The following is a 20,395-nucleotide window of genomic DNA, read 5'->3' as shown; positions in this document are numbered from 1 at the left end:
AACATAATGAAAATGGTTTATAGATGGTATTTGACACCAGTTAAGATTGCCAAGATGAATACCAAAATGTCAGATGTATGTTGGAAATGCAAACATGCGAAAGGTACCTTCTTTCATATGTGGTGGTTGTGCCCAGCGGTAAGTGCTTTCTGGGATAAGATTTACAATGAGCTCAAGAAGGTAATGAAAGTTACCTTTTGTAAGAAACCAGAGGCATTTCTTCTGAGCATAACCAATGAAGAGATACCCAGTCAGGATAGAGTGTTTTTCATGTATGCCACAACAGCAGCCAGAATTCTATTGGCAAGAACATGGAAAGGTGAAGAGATACCAACGGTGGAGGAATGGCAGATGAAGATGATGGAATACATGGAACTCGCAGAACTGACTGCCAGAGTCCGGGACCAGAGGGAGGGGAAGGCGTCGCAGGAGTGGAAAAAATTTAAAGACTATTTAGTTAAATCAGTTAAACTGAATATTTGAGCAGAATTAGACAGAATATCGGCTTTGGTAGATATGTGTTAGATATAAATGGTAAGAGGAATTTTTGTTATGTGAAAGATGTATGTGTCAAAATATGTTAAGATAGGTCGCCAAGATAAGATACATAGTTATTAAGATATTTGACTAAGTAAAAGCTAAGTATATTAAAATTTGGGCAAATGTGAATTGAACAATATATAAAGCTACCTTGAAGAAGTATTTGTTTTTTGAAGACAGTGGAGGGAACGGGGGAAGTCCCCAAACAGAGAAGTTAGAAACAAGAAATGTACAAAGATAGATATTGGTTAAGGTTTGTATATGTTCTTTTCATGTTTTTATTGTTGTTATTGTTTTGAATGTTGATTATGTTTATTGTTGATTATGTTTAATGTTGATTATGTTTTTATTGTTTCTTATGTTTTGTGTTGATGTTGCATTTTGTTTTCTCTTTGTCTTATTGGAAAATAATAAAATCTTATAAAAAAGAAAGAAATAGTGCTGCTATTATCTTTCTAGGGTTTTGCACCCATAGGGTATAATGTTTGTTCTGAGCTCCTAAACTAGGGGACTTGTGACATTTGGACTCCTATAATATCCTGATTTATTTATTGGGAACGGATACCTTTTTCACTTTTAAGTAAAATGAAACTTCACAACATTAAAGCTAAATCACTCCAAAAATATAGTGGCTGAAATAGTACAATAGGAAAGAGTGCCCCTCCTCCTGTTTTTGGTAGATAATATTTCAAAGGCTAGACTTGCTTTTTGATTATGTCTGCTGATTATTGTTTGGTTGGCCCCTTCCTCCCCCCCCCTCTTTTAATTGTTTCTTTTTGGTTTTCATTCTGTGTTAGGAGTGGCAAACTCGTTCTGGGGGTGGGGGACTCATCTGGACATGAAGCCAGTATTTATACCCCACACCAAAGACCTCACCAAAATTGGTTGCTGCAAAAATAACATACAGTATAGAGTATACATGATGCTGGGGTGGGTGGAGAGGTTTAAACCAATCAGCCAGTCCAGTGCCTTGATGGGTATGCAAAGTGTCCCTCTTCATTAGATTGATTGATCATCTGATAAGTGGAGAGTGAGAACAACCTCCACCTCAGCTGGTTTGCATGGATCAGCTAAGGGGGTGAGGCTGTATACCTGTGTGTGAGAGAGCAAGAGTGTGGGGTGAACACACCCACCACTGTCATGAGGCCCCCTACAGGATTGGCCCAAGAGTGAGTGTGGCCTTATGGCCACAAAAGGTTAGCTGCCCCTCTTAACCTTTTAACTATTTTAACTATTGGTTTTGGAAGTTTTTCAGAACTGGAAAAAGTAGGATCAAAGTGTGCTTGAAATGTTTGAAATGAAATAAAAATAAATAAAAGGGACACAGAGACAGGAGCAATTATTGGTGAACCTGAGGTCTATAAAACGGGCACCTGCTTGCCAGTGGAGGCATTTATGCAGCTAGCCTTGCCATCAGTTGATCCATGTTTTCAGGAGCTTTCCCCTTCCCATCCATCCGTCTCACTGCGCAGTTGGGCAATCAAACCAAGGTTGCAGAAAACATAAAAATTCTGCATGAGTGGATAATCTATCTGGGCTCGGGATTCATATCCAAGTCCTGTTTGTTTTGTTGTACTCATTTGGGTGCGTCAAATTGCAGAACTTTCCCCCCACAAGTCAACTCTCCCCTCCTGAGCTCTTTTCCTTTTTGAAAATGTTTGGAAAATGCCAGAACAGTAGGTGGAGTAGGAGGCGATTATTGTGTTGCTTTCCTGAGATTGTTACTCTTGGCCCAGGATATCAGCACCTTCTTTCTTTTTTTAATAGGAAGGAAAAAAACAAATAATGTAACTTTACTGATAAGATAGATCATTTTGGCTGGTTCGATGCAAAGATCGTCTTGCAAAGCAGTACAACAGAAAGTATTTTTGTTTGTGAATCAGAGGTCACATAATGGATTTCTGAACACATTTCTCCCTTCTCTTGCACGCACATATTGGACTTTGCGTATCTACTGTTTTCCTTGATGCTCTTGTTTGACAACGCCTGGCTATGTGAAGGTTTCAGAGTCATCTTGTCTGGCTTTGTATCTCTGTTTCTCCCTCACATTATGGCTGTGTACACACCATACATTTGAAGCATGTTCAAAATACATCCTCACCAGAAGAATCTTGGAGACTGTAGCTTGCCCCTCACGGAACTACAGTTCCCAGTATTCTTTGGGTGCGTTTTAAATGTGATTTGAAATGTATGGCGTCTATGTAGCCTGTATTTCTGCTAGTCAAGTCAGTTGGAGGATTAGCTTTGAGGATGGAAAGATGGAATCTGCAAATGTTTTATTTATTTAGAACATTTCTTTTAAGGCAAGGCAGCTTTCGTAAAATACAGTGCCATAACTGGGAACACTTTCCCTAGTGAAATCAAACAGGCACCTACAAATATAATAATTTCCTTATCTGCTGGAAAAGTGTTTTTGCTTTTCAACAAGTGTTGCTCGTTTTGTTCTGTATGTAATGATTTTACACCATTATGATGTTTAATGATTTTACGGTACACCGCCATGGTTTTTTCCTTTCCTTGGCAGTTTATAAATATCCTTATAAAATAAATAAATGAAATGGGGAAAAAATTTCATTTTAAAAGCCTTTTGAAGACAACAGCTGACCACTATGAATAAACCAATGCAAAATAGCTTTAGATTTGCAGGACTATAAAACCTTTAAGAGAAAGCAGCTGAGCTAAGTGGATTTACCTATAAAGATGGTTTCATATGCAAGTCATTTTTTTGTAGGCAGTAGGTCTCCGACATCTCTACTTAAAAAGCTCAAGTAGCCAGCGATGCAAAAGCCCCCTTTTGTCTCAGATCCTGGAGAGCTGCTGCCAGATCATAGTGGTCTGGATGGACAAATAGTCTGACCTGGTATAAGGCATCTTCCTAACACAGAACAAGAGAGACAGTTTTTCTTTATCTCTATCTCCACTGTACAGGTAATTAAATATTTCTGTATTTCCTTTCTGTGTAGCTGAGGAGGTAGATCAGCCATCACAAGATGCTGGAATGGGGGCTGACGTTCTGGAATCTGGTGAGACGACACCTCCTTCCAAGAGAAAAAGCAAGTTTGCAGGTTTTGGCAAGATCTTTAAACCTTGGAAGTGGAGGAAAAAGAAAAGCAGTGGAAAGTTTAAGGAGACTTCAGAAGGTAATACACTAAACTTTTGTATCCCCTTCTTCCCAAGCCTATGAGGGTTCTTTGTGATGGAATGGATTTGTCCTTCTTGGGTCCCACCTTCCTTTTCTTTTCTTTAGTAAAGATTTTCTTGATTTACAAAAGTATGTGCAATGTCTCTCTTGTATTTTTTTCCCATGTAACATTTTTACAAATCAGTTTCATTTGTTGAGACATTAGGAAGAAAAGGGGGAAAGAGGTGGAGGGGGGGGAAGATGGGTGGGGTGGAGTCGGGTGACGATGTTTCTATTTTACTTAATATATGTAGGGTTTGGAGTCCCACCTTTCTCAGCTGCTTTCGACAAATCCCCAAATTGGCCCGTATCAAATATTAAACTTAAATTTAAGAAGTAATCTACACTCATGCAAGGGAACAGCTGTTTCTGCAACTGTCTTCTCTCAAGTTGTACTTCATCAAATAATGATCATGAAAGCCCCTAAGTGTTTGGAGAAGGCTGGTGGTGATGGTGGTGGAATGGAGCTGTAAAAGATGTCATACACAGTGATGTGGGACGGAAAAATGTTCCTTTTCACAAATTTAGGAAAACGCTCAGAACTGGTCAAACATTAGGGACTGAAGCCTTGAACAAGGCACAATCACAGACATAGGTTCCCTTGAAAAGATGTATGGGAACTACTTTTTCTTAAAAGTAAAGGCTTTGTGCTTTGAGCAATAAGATGCTGGTAGCCCCTTTTCTTGCAGAGATATGGTTTGGGGGAAATAGTTTATGCCCCTCCTAGTGTTTTAGATAAGCACAAACTGGACTCTCTAATAGTCAGCCCTAAAAAAACAGTCACTTAGGCCACATATGGTGTCTTAAAAAGGATTTTTTTTCTTCCAAAATCTCCGACTTGCCCTGTATTCTGAGTGCTGGTTTTTTTCTCCAATGTAATGTCAGTTTTAGAACGAAAGATTTCAATGCGAAAGCCAAGAGAGGAGCTCATTAAAAGAGGGGTTCTGTTGGAAGACCTTGAACAGGGTGAGTTTACCCGTCTTCCTTTGTCCACCCTACACTGCCCATTCTGACTCTCCAGTAAACCTCACCTCTGGGATTCCATGCCTGTGTGCAGCCCCCACCCTGCCGTTTCCGCCCCCACCCCATCCCCATCAGTTACATGTGTTCTTTCTCCTTGTTCTGCCTTTTAAACTTTTTCCACTATGGACACTGCTCATTCTTGGAGGTGAACAACTGTTTTATTTTGTTCCCTTCCCCAAAGGGACTCAGTGTGACATTTTAGCCCCAACCACATTCCTATGAGGTAGTTTAGCTTGGGAGGCTGTGTCTTGCCAAAGTTCACCTAGTGAGCTCCGTAGTAAAGGTTTTCTCTTGGATTTTATGTTTATATGTTAAAGAAGAAGAAGCATGGTCTGGTGGCTTTGCATAAAGACTGTCCCAGGTTCAATCCCAAAAATCTGCAGGTAAGTCTGGGCAAAAGGAGCATGTACAGTGGTACCTTGGGTTAAGAACTTAATTCGTTCCAGAGGTCCATTCTTAACCTGAAACTGTTCTTAACCTGAAGCACCACTAGCTAATGGGACCTCCCGCTGCCGCTGTGTCGCCAGAGTACAATTTCTGTTCTTATCCTGAAGCAAAGTTCTTAACCTGAAGCGTTATTTTTGGGTTAGCGGAGTCTGTAACCTGAAGTGTCTGTAACCTGAGGTACTACTGTATTGCTTATCAATGCTCAACAGAAGTGTGGGTGGGGTGGGGAGTTTGAAACTCTGGAATAGCTCCTGCCAGTCAGTGTAGGAAATGCTAAGCTAGATGGATCACCAAGCAGGAATATCAGGCAGCTTCTTATATTCTAAAGCAGATGCTCAGACAAGTCTCTACTTAGTGTGGCTGCTTGGCTATGGCATGGCAATAATTGGTTGTCATTTTACTAGAGGCAGGAAGTTCTGAAGCAAATTGGAGAACAAATAACTTGGACTTTCTCCCCTCTAGGCCAGTGTTTTTCAACCACTGTTCCGCGGCACACTAGTGTGCCGCGAGATGTTGCCTGGTGTGCCGTGGGAAAAAATTGTTTATTTGATTCCTATTCAAGAGAATTACTTTATATATAGTCAATATAGGCACAGAGTTAAATTTTTTAACATTTTCTAATGGTGGTGTGCCTCGTGATTTTTTTCATGAAACAAGTGTGCCTTTGCCCAAAAAAGGTTGAAAAACACTGCTCTAGGCTAGGCTGAAGGACAAACCCCAGGAGGGGGGCTAAGCAAAGTCAAGTTCTGGGAGTCTTTTTCTCATGCTTGCAGATCTTTGTTTCTCATCTGTCATTAATTTTTACACTAAAAAAAACTTGTGCAGACCAATACATCACCATGAACACAGCTTCCCTAATGCCACTGCACCTCACCCTTGCAGTCTTCTGCAGGAAAAAGTTCAGGGTGGTTATGTTCAGATTGTTGTTTTCTTCCAGCTAGGAAGCGTACTCCTCTGCCTTGTGCTAGTGGGGAAAGACACCCTGTTCTGAGCTGTAGGGAATTTTGCAAGGAGCAAGCTGGACACATTTTTTTGCATGCAGTCAAACCATTAAACTAAACCGCACTCTGTAGAGGCCTTAGCATAATAGTTAATACAGCCCTGCCCACAGGAAAAGATAGCAAAGGAAATACCCTTTCCTCTTAGGTTCTCAATAGAATGAGAGCTTAGTCCCCCTTCCCTTCCTAGCCCTCCCCTCTGACTCTAAAAGAGATGGGTGGAGGGGAAGAAAGATAACATCAGCCTTGCTGTTGGAACAGAGTCTGCTGATTCTGGTTGTTTTGCTCTCAGCCCTGCCATAGAGACACTTGAGTGCCTAGGCAACAGCTGGCTAATTGTAAGTGGGAGCCACAGAAGACCAGTTTCCTTTATACTTCATATCCACATAATCTCTTATCCTCCTGCACCACAGAGTGTCCTCTGGTAATTCAGTTTGAGGAGGATGATAGCTGTAGAAGGAGAACAACCATTTTCGTGGAATTTCTGAATTTTTAGAATGAGTCTTCTTATATCTTGATGGGTGGTTGAAAATAACTTTGAACCTCTACAATTTAGAGTTAAGAACAGTATAGCTGCTTGGCAGATTTGTTTCAATCCCCTTGTTTTAGGGACTAATTTTTCTACTGAAGGAATAAACTCTCTGGGCATGTGTGTTTTTAGAAAAAAAGAGAAACAGCAAAATGCTTTTGAACCCTTCCCAGCTGGCAAAAATAAAACCTAGACAGCTTTCTCCAACTTGGTGTCTTCCAGATGTTGTTAAGTATTTAGAATCATAGAATTATAGAGTTCGAAGGGACCCCAAGGGTCATCTAGTCCAACCCCCTGCAATGCAGGAATCTCAGCTAAAGCACCCATGACAGATGGCCATCCAACCTCTGCTTAAAAACCACCAAAGAAGGAGAGTCCATCGCCTTTATATATAGCCCTCTCACAAAACATCAGGGTGGCATACAGTAACATTAATTTTTTTAAAAAAAGCAACGCAGAACAGTTTTTTAAATGACTCACTACACATCCCTGACCCATGGGCATCCTGATTGGGGCTAATGCAAGTCAGAGTTTGCCAACAACTAGAGGACACCAGGTTGCAGAAGGCTGGACTGTAATGAGTGAGCTTGAAGGAGCTTGTGCTTCCTGTCTGTCCCTTGGAGAACTTTAATTCCAGGTGTGGGTTCTGTGGATATTCACACAAATTCAGAGGTGGGAGGGTGTTTATGTTCCTTCCTACCTTGAGCTTATCTCCCATATCCTTTTCCTAGTTACTGCTGTGCTCCTTTATCCCATTCATATAGGTTTTAGTCTTCAAAGAACATATTTCATTGCATCCACCATCCCTCACAAAAACTACTCGTTTCTTCACACTCTCTCATCAGCTTTCAGTTTTAGAAGCCATCATATGTCAGGGGCTTTTTGCTTTGCATTTGTAGGGCATTGCATCAAAAGCCATTGCCTTTATATGTTGCCAGGATAATTGTCTGAACTTCTGCCTTAATTTCCTCCTTAAACTGAAGCATGCTGAGAAATTGGAAGCAGAAAAAAATTCCGGGGGTGGCATGGCGGAAAAGCCCAAATCAACCCCCACAGAAAACTGAAAACTCGGAACAGTATATGATAAAAATTGTTGCTAATTAATGGTATGTTTACCTGTTGATTGAGCAACTGATGTTTGCGAGCTTGAAGGGTACATTGTAGTGTAATGTGATAAGTACATTGAGAGATAAAGATGAATTACGGCAGACAATTTTAAAACATTTAAAATCTTCCAGGCACAAGTGATGTTAAATGGTCCCCCCACCTTGAACCTATGGTAGATTTTTTTTTAAGCAAACCACAACAACTCACTCTTAAGTTGCCCAAAGTAAACCAAACTTGGAACAAATTGAGTCAAGAGGTAAATCAGAGGTAGAGTAAGAAGAGGAGCCCCTTGAGAACTGGGGGCTTGTTTCTGCCATTGCTCGGTTGCTGACATAATTAGACAGTAGAAGATCTAAGAAAGAGAGGCGAATAGAACAGTGCTCCAAAAAGTAATATATCGTTTGTCACTAGAGGGAATGACTGACGCTTTGTTATTCCTCTCCCTCTTTACTGCTTTTTTAAAATGTATTTTTTTCTGGCTTGGGGTATGTGCAAAATACCCTGGTGTGCTCTGATCCATGGGGTCACGAAGAGACGGACACAACTGAACAACAACAACAACATGTGCAAAATTCCTGCGTGAGTTTCAGCTATTTTTAAGTGCAGGAAGAAGATCTTGCCAGGTGCAACAGTTGCCACTAGGGGAAAAAGAACTCCTCATATTGGCAGAAAATGAATGTGGTGACTTTCACATATATTATGGCCAGGGAGGGAAGGCTTAAACCTCCTTTCCCCATGCGGTGCAATCTTGATGACAATTGGACTCCTTTTTTAAAATGCACAATGTTAATGTCAACGTGTAGTTAGGCTGTTGGGGTTGCATGTGATTTTCTCGGATACTCTCCAAAGTGGAAAAGGTAGCACTGATACGAGTGGCATGCCTTCTGCTGCTCTAGCAAAGGCCCGATGTTGCCACCCTCTGGATCTGGCCTTACCCTGGGCTGCTACACCAAATGCTGACAGTGCAGGAAGAATTAAGCACAATACATGAGAAGATGTGGAGCGTTATTTATTCAAGTCTCTCTCTCTATCACTTCCTAGCACAACCCTAAGGGTGATTTCGTTAAGAATACTGTGTTAAAAGGACCTGCAACACAGGGCCCTGGCAGCTGTGTACGCAGCAATGCGGGAACAGGTGCTCTTGGGGTGCAGTTCTATGTCATTGGATGTGAAAAAATGTGACATTACGAGTTAGCAAAATAATTGAGCAAACTTGTTCCCTCCAAACCAGAATAAGTCAGTGTTATGTGACTGTGCATTCAAGGTCTTGCACTCCTTGCGCCCCCCCCCCCCCCCGTTTGACTTATTTTTAAGAGGTGTTTTTTTTTAAGAGTGGCTACAAAATAGATAAGCATTGTTGCTTGTACATTTGAAGTTCAAGAGCTGCAAAGTTTATATTTCTTGAGCAGTTTCTTTTAGCGTTTCCTTTTGCTCCCCCATCTCCTCTGACAGTGCAAAATAAATACAGTGGATGCTCGGGTTGTGAACGTAATCCATGGCGGATGCACATCCGCAACCCGCAGCGTTCGTATCACGCAGCGGTGCGTCTGCGCACGCATGTGATGTAATTCGGCACTTCTGCGCATACGCAAAGCGCGATTTAGCGCTTCTGGGCATGTGTGAAGCGCCGAAACCCGGATGTAAACCGTTCTGGTACTTCCGGGTTTGTGCGGAGTGCAACCTGAAAAGACATAACCCGCAGCGATCGTAACATGAGGTATGACCGTATTGAACTTGGATGCAAAGGTCTTCTATGTATATATTTTTGCTAAGTCTACGTACGTAATAAATAGAAAACATTTTTCTAGAAACAGAGCAGGTTACACACACCTTTAATTTGGATTGAAATATTGCCTGTAACTTAAACGTTTCCATGTTTTATCAAACCAACCAGTAAGAGGTGGCAGGTGCTTGCATTTTGATCTATCCAATACTTGCTGTTTAGACCCCATTAATAATGAAAATATTAGATCCCTGGCAAGACCCTTGTGGATTTGTGCACAGATGCTTGAACCTTGACACAAATAGATCAATTAAAAATAAATAATGCTTTATGTCTGTATCTTGGACCACTTTGATATTATAACCAGCAGGCTACATCCTGCTAGCTTTGAGTTGTATCTAACTATGTTCAACTTGGAGTAAGGTAAAGGTAAAAGGACCCCTGACCATTAGGTCCAGTCATGAATGACTCTGGGATTGCGACACTCATCTCGCTTTACTGGCGTACAGCTTCTGGCGAACCAGAGCAGCGCACAGAAATGCCGCTTCTGGCGAACCAGAGCAGCGCACAGAAACACCGTTTACCTTCCCGCCAGAGTAGTACCTATTTATCTACTTGCACTGGTGTGCTTTCGAACTGCTAGGTTGGCAGGAGCAGGGACTGAGCAAAGGGAGTTCACCCATCACAGGGATTCAAAACACCGACCTTCTGATCAGCAAGCCCTAGGCTCTGTGGTTTAACCCACAGCGCCACCCACGTCCTAGTCGGAGTAGGCCTATTTAAATTAATGAACCCAAGTTAGCCATGTTCATTAATTTCGATGGGTCTACTCTGAGTATGGCTAACATTGGATGCCACCTTTTGTGTCTAATTCTCTTTGAATTGAAGATCTTTATTGTAGCTATCCAGGGGACTCTTCACTCTTTTCTAATGGGAATAACACTAACAGGGAAAACTCAGTTTTGGACTCCAGTTGTTGAACCCAGACAGTGGGGAAAAGCTTCCCAACTTGGTCAAGGCTAGAGGCACCTTATGAATTCTTTGGTGTTGCTGGCTGCTGTCTCTGAGTTTCTCTGGTGTTTAATTAGAATAGATGAAAGCTCCTAGGGTATATAGCTCCATCAGTTGCAGTGTGACTGCATTCCTCTGTAAACTTCCCATGTCAGGTCTAAATAAATAAGGCCCTCCGTCTTTTGACTGTGTTGAAGAAAAATGTGCTAGAAAATGAGAAGGGCTGCCCCAGATGCTGTACTTGGGATTCCCCCACCTGTGTCATGACAAATGGACCAGATGTTAATTTATCTTAATGTCACAACGCCACTCATCAATCCTTTTTAATTGAATATATTATCATAGAATTGTAGAGTTGGAAGGGAGCTCAAGGGTAATCTAGTCCAACCCCTTGCAATGCAGGCATCTCAGCTAAGGCATATTCAAAGGTGCCTTCTTTCTTTAAATCCCAACCACCAATATTTAATCCTCAGCCACCACCTGCAGACTCGGTGTTTTTCTGGCAGGCTTGTTGCTACATGGTATGTACACCTTTTCCTTCCTGGCCAATTTTCTGCCTCAATCTTCAGGCCTGTGCTTTCCTTAACTTTTATTTATTCATTCATTCATTCATTCATTCATTCATTCATTCATTCATTCTCCCCCCACAACCAAAACAGATGAGGAGGAGCCAGACAAACTCAGCCATGATGCCTTGAAAAATGGACACACTATCCCCATTGATAGTTCTGGGATTGTCAGCCTTGCACACCTGGAGGAAGAGACTGGAAAAAGAGCAAGCCTTAAGAAGCCTGTTCCATTAGAGGAGCTGAAGAAATCACAAGGTGAGAAACTGGGATGCAGGAGTGGTGACTCTCTGAGAAGTGTTTTTCATTAACTATCAGGCTTTCATTGTGAAAATACCAGTTTTGGGTCTCTCCTGCGGAGCACACCCACCCATGAAGATTTCCTCATTCTCACACAAGTTTCTAACACAAGCGACTCACACCTTCACTTCCAGAGGGTTAGCCCCACCCAATTTATCTCTCTTATTATCAGACGTTCTGTCTCTTCCTGCCCACGCTTTGCTGGTGGGTGCCAGACTTCACCTTGAACTCTAGTTTGGAAATTGGAAGAAACCTTTTATGTTTCCTCTAACAAACAGCACATAAATAACTGCAAAGACTTTCCCCATCCCCACCCCTTTCCAGGGACAATGGTTTAATGCATAATCAGAATTCTTTGGAACTGTTGGGTGGAAACTGAGAACAGTGCATAGGATCCTTTTCCTGACTACTGGGAAGAGGCCCTCTTTGCAAAAACTCAGCACTTTTAGAATGCTCTTCAAGTCTGGTGCCATACAGGCAGGACTGGGGCAGGAGGTAGAAGTCCAGTACTTCACTTAGCAGAATGAGCAGAATTAGCAGAATTAGCAGAATGAGCAGGAGGGTCCCCCAATGCAGCAGGTCTGCCTAACTACATTCTGAAGCAATGAGCATTACCATTTAAAGAGGGCTCCCTCAATAAAACCACTAAATCCAGAGTTTAAAACCACCTAATTCCACTGCTGTTTCATTGGGCAAGGGTCTTAGGTCAGTGGTGGAACATCTGCCTTGCAAGCAGAAGGTCCCCGTTTCAATCCCTGGCCTCTCCAAGTAGAGGTGGGAGAAACCCCCTGTCTGAAACCCTGGAGAGCCACTTCCAGCCAGTGTCGACAATACTGAACTGGATGAACCAAAAATCTGAATCAGCTTAAGGTTGCTTCCTGTTTTCCTATAAGTGGAGGCACTTATTAGTTTAAGCCCTTTCCATCTCATATGATGGCAGCTTACAAGCAAGTTTGATTTTGAACACGAAACCTAAAAACATTCCCAAAAATGTGCCACAAAACAGTTGGTGATGGCAGGGTGTGTGTTCATATATGCATGTAAGGAGTGCCTGAAGGGACTCCTGGGATGCTACGAAGTGATCCTATCACTGCAGCAAAGCATGGCTAGGGTTAGCCTATTATATGATACTACTCACTGGTTTTCATAAATGCTTAAATTTCAGGATATCCCTGCTAAGGTTCTAAGTCAGGGATGGAGAAGCTTCAGGCCCTCCAGATATTTGATGGATTCCCTCTTCCATCATCCCCAGGCAACATAGGCAATGGTCAGGGATCATGGAGTCCAACAATGTATGGAGAGGCACAGTTTCCTCGCTCTAAATACAGAAACTGGGAAACTGTTGCTGGTTTTGATCTGTATCACACACAGTATGGACTGTGGTATCTGTGTAGTCTATGGTGGCTTTTTAGGCTCCCTGTGCTGGAGGTGTTGTGGGTAGGAACCTTCAGCTGATGTGCCCAATCAGGAGTGCAAAACATACTGTCTGGATATGCTCTTGGCTCCCTTTAATGATGCTCCCTATAATGATCAAACAGAGAGCCACCCTGAGATGAGATGTTCTTTTCTAGGTATTGTCATAATGTCACTGAAAACAAAAGCAAAATATGTTTCATTGCAGGAACCTTGGATGGCCATCCCAATTCAGAAGTGGAGCATCACTATCATCATGATTCTCATGCTCCTAAACAGCCTCTGCTTCCTCCGAAACGACCTTTGTCATCCTCCTCTCAGGAACCGAGCAACGTGCATGCGAGGGATCTTGGCCCTCCCAGCAGCACTGCAAGGACTATGCCTTCCTCCACAGTTGCAGCTACCACCAGCACAGCAAAAGGGGTCAATTTTTCCACTGCTCCCTCCCCAGCCCCTAGGACTGTGCCCTCTGCTTTCACAAATGCTCGCACTACTGCTGCTACGAATTCTAGCACGGCAGCACCAGCCAAGCAACCCCCTGTTCCACCTCCCAAGCCAATGAATAGGAATAGCAACCCCTTAATAAGTAAGTGGCTCTTCTTTGTGTATGCAGTGTGCATTGTTCCATCTCCATGCCCTTCCTTGGTTATGAGCTCAGTGTGGATGGGGCAAAGTCTGAAGACAAAGCATATATATATATATATATATATATATATATATATATATATATATATATATATATTCACTCAGTTTTCCACATTTTTCTTTTGCTTTTTAATGTCTGTACTTGTCCTTAGATGAGCACATTTATTGTGGTATAAGTCTACAAGGGCTACTTCATCAAATGCCTGAAGTGTTATGCTGAGATACAGGAAATAATTGTTTCACTCTTGTCTATTTGTTACCAATTGGGAGTGGATCATGGCACACACGCTCTGGATCTTTTATTTTTCTGAATGGATCTGTTTTGCATTCACGCTCTACACAGTCTTTTATTCCTTTCTCTTGCTTTGCTAGGCCTCCTGATGCCACTTTCCTTTCTTCTTATACCTCTGTTGTAAGTATCTTAGGAGACTTTTCCAAAGACACAGCACTAGAACTTGGAGCATATGAGACCATCATAAAGAAGTTTGCGTGTGTGAGAGAAAGAGACAGAGAGGCAGTCCTAAACTTTCAAGCCTCTGTTCTTCAATAGGTTACCCTCCTAGGTAACATCAGGAATAAGATATGTCTTTAATTGGCTGTGAAGTTTGCTGTTCTTTTGGCATGGCCACCATGAGCAGGACTGTTCTGTGATTTAGACTCTTCAGTGCTTCTTTGACATTTCAGTTAATTAGTTAATAACTGTCCTACCTTTTCTGCGATGCTCCTGGTAACTCCCATTCCAAACAGCAAGGATCTGTTGCATAAGCCTGTGGAAATGTGCTGTGTACACAGCACAGCTCATCACAGGCCAAGCATGAACATGTAGTAAGACAGTACTGCATGCATGTAGGTGTGTGTACTTGTGCAGTGCTCATCCCGCAAGTCTACAGCTGTTCATGGGATTTCTAGCTGTTCTTCCCCTCTAGATGCTGGTCAGGTTTTAGAATTCTTAATTCTCTGAAGCAAAACTTTTTTTGTGGTCGCTTCATATATTGTAAAGGATAGGTGGGGAATATGTGGCCCAAGCCAGTGCTGTATTTCCCAATGTGTCTCTTAACACAGTTCAAAGGTATACCAACAAAGCCACTCACCTGAGCTGTTTAGAAATGAAATGCCGTGAAGGAAGAAAGGCACGGGAATGTAACCAACAAGAGCAGGTTGCCATAAGCTTTTCAGAAAGAATGTCCGTAGCACTCACAGCCTGGCAGTATATAGGGAAGGGCTATGCAACACCTGCGGTTTGAGGGTGTGGGGAGAAGGAGGGGTGAAACGTAAACAGATCTTCCAAGACTGCACCTGTTCCTGCTCACCTGCTGAGAATTCACAGTGGGAGTGTGTGGAAGATTTCGCAATCCTACTCTGAACGCACATGTACTCACATTGTAAGGTGTAGTGTGTGCCTTTTGTTTCTGACAAACAAGGTAATGATAGCAGGAAATTCCATACTGTATCACTTGCGGAGCCCTACCTTACAATCTCATATGAAGGGGAGAGCATAAATATAAAGCGATGAGAAGGGACTTGGCAAGATAGCACCTGGGATTGGGGTGGATGGATGTTGGGGGATGCATGGAAGTAGAACTCCAGAGACAGAAATGGATTGTTCTGTAGGTATAGTTTTGATCAGGCTTCCTGAAGCATGTGACTCTCCAGATGTTGTTAAGACTCCAGCTTCTAACACCCCAGCCCATTGATCATGCTGACCAGGACCGGAAAGAGTGGGAGTCTAGTGACATCTAGAAGGGACAAAGTTTGGGACGACTGACTCAGATAATACAAAGAGGACTCTGGCACACCTGTGGATGAAACTCTAGGGAACGAAAACACTCTTTACTAAAAGCAGACACCAGGGAGCTGCTCTGTTGACTCCTAGAGCCATCAGACAACACAGTAAGCAAGGAGGTGACCCAGCCTCCCATGTTAATATGAAGTATGTAGGCATCCATATTAGAATATTAATGTGGTGAATCAGGTGTGTATGAAATCTTCTGGTTAAGTCAATACATGTGTAAAAGGGGGGGTACGGGAGTAGTGGGGTGTAGCCTGTCCTTCCCCTAGAACCAGTTTGGGCTGCCACAGGGAGAAACATGTCACAATTTAAGCTTTTGCTATAGAGCTTGATGTGATCAAGAAAGCCCCAGGAGAGGCAGAAAACAAAGGGCTAAGATAATATTTATGAATGAATGATGAGCAGGGATTAAATCCTGCAGCCTTGGCTGCATTATCTTGTTCCCTGCTCTGAACAGGTTCACACATCCAGTGTAGAATTATATTCTGTCATCCTGCCCATCAGCTGATGTAACAAGGCACTTCAGTTGATGGGCGGGTGGATGTGGTTTGGGGAAAACAGCATTGTGGGCCAATATTGGACCCATGCTGGGTCAAAATTGGCCTGTGGACTGGAAATTACCTTGCTGTAGAATACTGTAATAGGCAAAAAATCTAGTATTCGGTGTATGAATGCGATCTAAAGCTGTCATTTTTCTATACAGGTTGTTGCTTTCTCTTAATTTTTTGAGATGGGGGTAAGTTGAGGAACTGAGGCTGAGAGAGTGACACCCCAAAATTATAACAGGGATTTGATCACAGATCCAAATCCTAATAGTTTTTATTATTTATTAAAAGCCTTTACACCCCACTTTTTAAGAGTGAAACATGGCAGCTTAGCTGTTTTGGCTGGGGGTGTAGTCCAAAACAGCTGGAGAGCACCAAGTTAGGGAAGGCTTCTTTAAGCCATGATTTCCTTAACAAACCACAAGTTTATCAGAAGCTTCCCCACAGATGATCAAAGAAACCATAGCCTGTATCTCCAAAGTTGTTTTCCAGCTTCACCTGCCCCTTGTAGCTTTATAGTTGCGTGAGCATCTGGGTCAGATGTGGGAAACCTTTGGCCCTCTGGATGTTTCTGAACTACATCTCCCATCAGCTCTAGCAGGCATGGCCAGTGACTAGGCATGATGGGGGTTATAGTTCAGCAGCATCAGGAGGGCCAGAGGTTTCCCACACGCGGCCTAGTTTTGGGAGCCAAACAAACCATGGTTACTGAAGGGCATTGGTTTTGCATCTAGTGCCAAGCCGTCATTAAAGTAAACTAAGGTTTGCAAGTCAACAATGAAATATGACTTTAGATTGTGGTTTGTTTGCATTAACCATAATTAAGCCACCGGGCAGCGTTCAGTTGATCAAACAAACCATAGTTTAAGAAACCCTCGTTGAATAAATCATGGCTTGGTTAAATAAGCTAGCAAAACATTAACAGCCAAACCCTGTAAATTAATAGTGTGTAAACAGCAGCACCTAAATATTTGAGGCAAGAAAAGAGGGAAAAGCCATCAATAAAAGGACGAGTAGGAGAAACAAAACTTTACAGTTCCAATCATTATCCATTCGACCTTGCTGGCTCTCTCCCCCATTTGTCTGCCAATGACCTGTAAAAAGGTAAAGGTAAAGGACCCCTGTCCAGCCGTGAATGACTCTGGGGTTGTGGCGCTCATCTCGCTTTACTGGCCGAGGGAGCCGACGTTTGTCTGCAGACAGTTTTTCCAGGTCATGTGGCCAGCATGACTAAGCCGCTTCTGGCGAATCCAGAGCAGCGCATGGAAACGCCATTTACCTTCCCGCCGGAGCGGTACCTATTTATCTACTTGCACTTTGACGTGCTTTTGAACTGCTAGGTTGGCAGGAGCTGGGACTGAGCAACGGGAGCTCACCCTGTTGTGGGGATTCGAACTGCCGACCTTCCGATCGGCAAGCCCTAGGCTCAGTGGTTTAGACCACAGCGCCACCCAATGACCTGTCGGTACCTGGCAAATTGTTTTCCATTGGGGTAAGGACTGAAGGCACGGAAAGGTCCTGCCTCTCTCTGGAATTTGCCTGGTCTGGGTCCCCTTTGTGTGATCTGGGGTGCTTGCTGTAACCATACCTAACAAGTGTTCCTCTCTTCTCTTCTAGCTGAATTGACTCAAGCGATCAGTAGTGGCACAGCTTTGTCTAAGCCTTCTCCGCCTTTGCCTCCCAAGAGAGGCATCCCATTAAACTTGCCTTCATCCCTTGAATCGGCTGCTGCTCCCAAGTCGCCTAATGACAGGTCGTCCTACCCTTCCTCGATACCAGCGCACATGCTGCCACCTCACCCGCCGCCTTCTCCTTCGCCACCTCTGCCTTCGCACATTCCTCCAGAACCCGCCCATGTCCCTTCGCCTTCCTCAACCCCTGGGACAGAGCCCCCCCTTCCCTCCGAACTGCGGGCGGAAACCCCGCAAGAAGGGCTCTCCGTGCTGGATGCAGGCAAGAGGATGGCCGAGCAGGGCTTTGGAGAGCCTCGGATGCCTTTGCGGCTGCCCCCGCTCCCGCTCCACATCCGCATCCAGCAGGCGCTGACGAGCCCCCTGCCATCAACGCCGCCAGCCGAAGGCTCACACAGGGCACACTCGCTGCTCTTTGAGAATGAAGGCTCCTATGACGACAACGGGACCCTGGGCAGAACAAAGTCACTGCCGGTTACTATTGAGATGCTGAAAGTGTGAGTCCCACTTGAAATTGCTGGTGTGGAGCTCTGTGCAGTCCGTTTGGGCTTTGTCCTTTTATTTCCCACTCCAAGTCTCACAACTGCTGCGTGCCCAACACTTCATTGAAATAGGCTATTTCTGAACTCGTATTTACTTATTTTTATTTATTAGATTTATGTACCACCCTTCATCGAAAGATCTTAGGGTGGTTCCCAAGATAAAAATGCAAGTTAAAAGCACAAATAGTTAAAGCAGAAACAATAAAACAAAAACCCCACTCCCCTCTCGCAAGCATGTTTAAAAGGCTGTAGAATATTAATCAGCCAAAGGCTTGGTTGAAAAGGAAGGCCTGGTCCCAAAAGGTGTATAATGAAGGTGCCAGCAGAAGTTCCATGGGGAGGACATACCACAAATGGGGAGGCACACAAAGAACTTTGTGATGCATGAGCACCAAAATCCTTAATGCTCAACTTGGTATTACTACTACTACAGTCGTACCTTGGTTCTCAAACTTAATCCGTTCTGGGAGTCCTTTTGACTCCCGAAACCATTTGAAAAGCAAGGCGCAGCTTCCAATCGGCTGCAGGAGCTTCCTGCACTCAAGTGGAAGCCGTGTCGGATGTTCGGCTTCCAAAAAACATTCGCAAACCGGAACACTTGCTTCCAGGTTTGCCGCGTTCGGGAGCCAAAACGTACGCGTACCAAGGCATTCGAGAACCAAGGTATGATTGTATTAACTTGCCTAGGTATAGTCTTTCTTGGGCTGTTCAGTCCTAAGCAGCTTCTGGATGTTTGTTTTACGTGGCACGAAGGATAACTTCCGCCTCTTCTTGGGCTGATTGACATCCAATGCCCTTTTAAATGTGTTGTGGGAGGGGGATTGTTGGTTGCTGTTCTCATTTTTATTATGCATTTTGTGGTTTTTATATTGTAATTTTATGTTGTGAACCGCCCTGGGATCTATGGATGAAGAGCGCTATACAAAGTTAATTAATTTAGTAATTAATTAATTAATTAATTAATTATAGCTGCTTATTAAGGTGTTCACAAGTGGGGGCATGATTTTAATACCCAGCACTCTGAGCCCTGAAAACAGAGCTTGGCAGGCAGTATGAAATCTGTAAACATAGTTGCATGTTCTGTGTAATACACATTGACTAGTCATTGCAGGGGGAAATGGTTGCCAGAGTTGTGGGCAGCTTGCAGTCCCTCCTTCCTCCATCAGCCCTGACCCTTGGTCATGCTGGTGCCGATGACAATTGCAGTCCCAAACATCTGGAGGGCACCAGGTGGGGAGAAGCCACTGGCAGTTAATTGCACTTCAGGTATTGAGGTCAGAAAGGAATCCTGAAGTGTAACCATAAGTTTCTACTGAATCAAGGCCAAGGGAAGAAAAAAAAACCCTTGATGCTTGAAAAATTGCACCCTTGTAGAAGGCTGACCTGGAGTGTTTTGTTTTAAAAATCACAATTGTGTGCCTTTCTGTTAGTCCAGACGATGATGAAGAGGAGGAAGGTGTCCAAGAGGATGTGCATCATTCCAATTCCCATGTTTACATTGGAGAGTCTCCCACTGTTACGGTCATTCCCAGGCTCAGCCTCCAGACAGTACAGGATGAAGAGGAGGGTCCAAGCGACTCAGACTCCGAGGGACCTATTCTGTACAAGGAGGAGGAGGAAGAGGATGAAGAAGATGACAGCCATAACAGTAAGGCTCTCACTTTTGGACAGAACTAATTCCAGAGAGGGCCACTAAAATGCAGGGGAGAATTTAACCCTTTCCCTTCTTTGGGACAGGTGCTGTTTGCCTTGGGGGCAGGGAACCCCTCTTTGATGTCGTTGTGTGTTTTTCCTCTTCTCCAGTGCCAACACTAACTTCAAGGGGGATGTTTTCCCTTCATCCACAGCAAGAGAGGATAAGGTTAAAGGCCCTGCCTTCAGTGCTGTGGGCCAACTCTGTGGAACTCCCTCCCACTAGAAGTCAGACAGGCCACTGCCCTTGCTGAGTTTCAGACACCTGTTTATTTACAAATGCTGCTCTGCTATTAAAAAAAAATCTGGTGTTATTAATTTAAATATCCAGGTGGTTTAAGCTTTCCTGAGGTTTAATTCATGTTTTAAGTCCTGTATATATTTCTTTGGAAGCCTCTTCAAGACCTAGAATAAACAGTGCACTTGTCCTCCACACTTGCTGTGACCCCATTAATGATCGGGGGCCCTCCCTGCAGCTAATGCTGTGTGTGTGTGTGTGTGTGTGTGTGTGTGTGTGTTTAAGCAACATACATAAATGTTGTAGCATATACTTTGGCCCTGAGGTGCAAGATCAAAAAGGCCTATATCTGTCCATGCTTTGCATTAGGAGACAGGTGCTCCTTTGCTGCAGTGGCACATTCCTCCCGCTTTGT

General features: G+C 43.5%; 1 protein-coding gene across 3 annotated transcripts in view; it reads left to right on the top strand.

Moving 5' to 3' along the window:
• The window catches only part of PHACTR4 (phosphatase and actin regulator 4), an 86,758-nt gene that overhangs the window by 59,417 nt on the left and 6,946 nt on the right, over positions 1–20,395 (top strand). For 2 of the 3 annotated variants that reach the window (XM_033157874.1, XM_033157873.1), the window contains 6 exons: positions 3,504–3,680; positions 4,607–4,687; positions 11,219–11,383; positions 13,047–13,424; positions 17,435–18,005; positions 19,481–19,698. In XM_033157874.1, coding sequence (XP_033013765.1) covers positions 3,504–3,680; positions 4,607–4,687; positions 11,219–11,383; positions 13,047–13,424; positions 17,435–18,005; positions 19,481–19,698 — 1,590 coding nt within the window. Of the gene's footprint in view, positions 1–3,503; positions 3,681–4,606; positions 4,688–11,218; positions 11,384–13,046; positions 13,425–17,434; positions 18,006–19,480; positions 19,699–20,395 lie in introns of those variants that run through there. The other variant, XM_033157875.1, reaches the window with a different exon arrangement.

This window comes from Lacerta agilis, chromosome 8 (assembly GCF_009819535.1).
Source record: "Lacerta agilis isolate rLacAgi1 chromosome 8, rLacAgi1.pri, whole genome shotgun sequence".
Classification (NCBI taxonomy): Eukaryota; Metazoa; Chordata; class Lepidosauria; order Squamata; family Lacertidae; genus Lacerta; species Lacerta agilis.
This window is presented reverse-complemented; position numbering and strand designations above follow the sequence as displayed.